Below are 4,426 nucleotides of genomic sequence, written 5' to 3'. Positions count from 1 at the left end.
AGGTATTCATAGGAAATGAGAAACAAAATTTTTATTTCACCTAATATCACATATATTCGCCCCAAACCCCACCCTTGCCGCCCCCGCCCCCATGAAAACTTATAACGCTCTGTAAGGACTCAATTGAATTTGATTGAATATTTGTATCAATTGATAACGGGACTCGAATGTGGGTAGGATGTAATCCTTCATATTTAATTTTCTTTGAAGTTTTTGTATTTTTATTATTATTTTTTTTTTTTAGTCTTCATCGCTTTCTAAGAGCAAGTCAACTTCATCGTCAGTGTCACTGTCAAGACTAATAATGGCAGGATCAATACTGTCATGCATGTTATCTGTTGAACGATAACTGTCCTCGAAAGCTCGTGATCGACGTACTGCCCCTGCTCCCTCCAATCTGGTCTGCAGGTCTGCTCGGGTGAAACGTTGGAGTGAGGAGCGCACGTATCGTTTCATGTGTCCCCACACCTGCTCGATTGCATTGAACTCGGGATGTGCGGGCGGCAGGCAGACGATTTCGTGACCCCATTCCAGAATGGTGTTATTTACCTTGTACTCAGGCTCTGGCCTATTTTGACGGCATATGTAGAGGAGTTCAGGTCTTGTAGCATGCTGCAGGAAGGATATATTTCTGCGCTGTAACCATTCAATGAGGTCAGATTTCCTGGTAGCAGTGGTGGGACAACGACTCTCTTCAGTCATTATACTATGGTATGGAGCACTGCCCATCACTAATACCGAAGGCTCCTCTAGGAGTGGCAGGAGCTGAGTTGTTAGCCACCGTAGGAGCATTTCGCCATTCATTTCCCCGTGGTAGTCGCCGCTGGTATTTTTAGCAGGGAAGCAGAGGAAGGAGCCCTCAATGAAGCCATCGGCTGTACCACCTGCGACTACCACGAAACGTTCCCCCTCTCCTGGTGGCACCTGGCGGCTGTAATTGGCACTGGTATTTGGCTGTGTGGTATCCACCCATTCCATGTTATGACTCATTCTGGTTGTGAACCACGTTTCATCAAGGTACACTACCTCCCTGCCGTCTTCCCTGTGTCTTTGAAGGTCCCGCAGGGAACGTATCCTTTGGCACATGATGTCAATCGTCTCCTTCCTGACATACATCTTGCGCTGAGTGGTCTTATACTCGATTCCCATTTTGTGGAGTAAGCACCATAGCGAAATCTTTGAGGTGCTTTCAGGGATGATAGTTTCTTCCTTCAGGTTCTGTCCCAGGGATGCGAGAGTAAAAGCCTGCTTGGCAACAAACTTTGTACGGATGTGCCGACGTACAGCCCCTACAGAGAAACTGTCAAAGATAGGCTGTGCTGGAGGCGTTGGTGGTGTGACGGGCCGTGGCCTAGTCCTGCGATACACAATCGAATGCACCGTCCCCACTTTCATCCTCAAGGCTGCTGCAACACGGTGGTAAGGCCAATATGAAGGAAAGGATTTATACAGATATGCATCATATAAAATAAAATTTGAACATCCATGACTTGAAAATACGTGCATCACTATAATCAAGGCTTTAACTCTGATGAATGTCCTGTGGAAATGGTCAATATTTATTTGTAATTCATAGAGTAAACGAATCTGAAGGCAATTGTCAGCGTTCTCTTTATTAAAAAACTTGAAGAGTTGGGTGAAAAACTCATTTCTGCAACCATACGGACAGTTATGTTCTGAGGTGGCCATCACTTCTTCAAGCTCTTCCTCGTAATACCAGTAGATGGCTAATGCCCTGAGTAGAAATGAGACTTGCGAAGAAGGTAAGCAAACGCAGGGTACAACAGTCATTTTTCTATCAGTCATAGTGTCTGTCACTCAACTACATAACTACATAACCACTATCATAGAGAGAGAGAGAGAGAGAGAGAGAGAGAGAGAGAGAGAGAGAGAGAGAGAGAGAGAGAGAGAGAGAGAGAGAGAAAAATGAGCAAATCAATGCATAAAGAAATCAGTCATCTGATAGGTAACAACCGATTGAATCGTTACATAGCTACAACAATATAAATTATAATTAGATAGATAGATAGATAGATAGATAGCTTGCTTGATATTAAAAAAATCATGCAAAATAAGTTGAAACTTAAGCTACCTTCCGCGAGAGAAAAGGAGAGGGAAAGAGAGAGCTTGAAGGGAGGGGGAGGGCAGGTGAGGGAAGAAAGGAGGGGGGAGGAGTGGGTGGAGGCGGAGCTTTTGTATATGGTTGTTCGTTTTTGTGACTGGCCGATTGAGACTTTGCCCTTTGGTATAGGGGCAAGTGTCTTTATAATTAACAATTAATGATTCATGATACTCCTATCAATTTCCTCACTGGGTGTAATACACTATAGCAAAATCTCGTACTGATACGAGTGTTCGTTACAGAATAATTGCAAAAAATCGCACTTGCACTGTCTGTGAAACCCACAGTAGTTAGCATCAAGGTTCCTAGCCGTCTGCTTGGCTTCTTAAAAAAATAACATCATAAGCAGGTGATCAACCACTGTCAGTTCTCCGTCTTTCTTCGAAAAAATGAAAACAACATAAAAGTATAAGGGATTCTGAATTATTATAAAGTAGAATTCAACATTCAATATAAGCTGGATTTGTGCATTTGCACCTTTTTATTGTTTTTATAGGGGATGATTTTATAGTTATTTATTTCAAAGATTAAACGCTAAAAATTGTTATACGTGCTCTTATCAATTTTTAAACATCACTTGAAGGCTGTGAACAAGAACAATGAAAACTGACTTGAATCTATATTACTCCGTATTTTGTTTTTGCAAAAGAAATAATTATCAAGAACAAGAACTTCGATAACCATTTTCTTGGAAAAATGAATAAATCTCCAATTATAAAACTCATATGACAGCTCTGTTCTAATGAGATTATTTAGATGTCTTCATAACTGTTTGTTATGGAATGGTAGTTTGACCTTCGGTTGACCTAATTTTCGTCATTTAAACTTTGCAATTCTTTGTTCCTGAGTCAGCACCGATACCTATTGTTAATTCTCGTGTATTTAGAAACACTTTAAGCGGAAACATTTCCATTAATTTGAACTTGGCCTTCCACAGGTGAAAGTTCCTGAAAAAATTTTTTTTTTTTTTTTTTTTTTACCTTATCACTTCATTGGTAGTATAGCGGAATGTTGCTTATTATTAGATGGTGACTGAGATTTATTAGTATATCACGAGAATATGCTTTCATTGTGATATTTCTCCTAATGCTAGTTAGCATTCACTTCTTTGGTAATCATGTTCCAGGAAGGTTATCGTCTGTTGTTATTCAAGTAAACTGCAATAGAGATTGATATGCTTTATGTCATTTTTTCCCCTGACCGAACTTTCTAAACGACGGGTTCCAAATGTAGAGTAATAGAGGAAAACGGATAAGAGGCCCAGTTTCAACCTTTCTGAAAGATGTTATAGTCATTCATGACGCTATCAATGACAGATCGATCTGTAATGAAGCCGTTAATAAAATTCTGGCAGTAATGACTGCTGTTGCTCAAATGAAAATCAGACAAGGATGATTTCAGTTTTATGTAATCAGTTAATTCACCATGCAACTGTCTTGCATAGCTTAAATCATTGGGGAATTCAAAATAAGTGAAAAGTACTTCATCTCTGGCCAGGATTGGGATCTGGTATAGTGAACTCAATATTGAGGGGTATTTTTGGCTTGATATTTGTAAGTATAAGAAAAGTCACCTGTGTAAAAGTTGCTTCATAATTAGCCAAGTATTACAAACTTACCAGTCAGTTCTACTGGTGGATATAGGATGCGATCAGTTCTACGAACTTAACCTGAATTCGACAGGAATCAGCTTTGTTGATGGCCGAATGGTGAAGACGAATTTCCAGCACTGCGTCTGAACCAAAGGCCAAAGTTTGACACTTTTCAGTTATAATTCACTTTGGTTTCAATTCCGAAGGTACAGAGGATTTGATATTAAGTGATATTTGTTAGTTAGTATGTATATATATATATATATATATATATATATATATATATATATATATATATATATATATATATATATATATATATATATATATATATATATATATATATATATATATATATATATATATATATATATATATATATATATATATATATATTATATATATATATATATATATATATATATATATATATATATCTTTGTACAAAATACATTTTTCTTGGCAATTTAACCGCTTAATCCCCGTTTCCTTTCACATCGATAACCCATAAAAAGATTGCTTTTATCGCCAAATGGTTTTTTTCTTTACATCAATTTCTTTCAGTTGAATGGACTTCAATTCACCAGCGCTCCAGGTACAGATGGCCTTAATAAAAATCGGGGTAGGAATTGTCAACAAAACGCAAAATAATGTCTCTTGAGAGATTGTGGGACGTTTGCCGGCTCGGAGTATCTGGTGTCTACTTCTTTAAT

The 4,426-nt window shown here is 38.2% G+C and overlaps 1 protein-coding gene across 1 annotated transcript; it reads right to left on the bottom strand.

Annotated features, from left to right (window-relative positions):
• Window positions 1–240: 240 nt before the first annotated feature.
• Window positions 241–1,395, bottom strand: LOC136837093 (uncharacterized). Its single transcript, XM_067101702.1, has one exon. It carries the CDS (start codon window positions 1,393–1,395, stop codon window positions 241–243), a length of 1,155 nt encoding a protein of 384 aa, XP_066957803.1.
• Between the last annotated feature and the right edge of the window lie 3,031 nt (window positions 1,396–4,426).

The sequence above is a fragment of the Macrobrachium rosenbergii genome, chromosome 57, assembly GCF_040412425.1.
Source record: "Macrobrachium rosenbergii isolate ZJJX-2024 chromosome 57, ASM4041242v1, whole genome shotgun sequence".
In the NCBI taxonomy this organism is placed as follows: domain Eukaryota; kingdom Metazoa; phylum Arthropoda; class Malacostraca; order Decapoda; family Palaemonidae; genus Macrobrachium; species Macrobrachium rosenbergii.
This window is presented reverse-complemented; position numbering and strand designations above follow the sequence as displayed.

Bases quoted from the DNA above. Each gene is read 5' to 3' on its own strand.
- LOC136837093 (XM_067101702.1), bottom strand. From the start codon at position 1,395: ATGAAAGTGGGGACGGTGCATTCGATTGTGTATCGCAGGACTAGGCCA.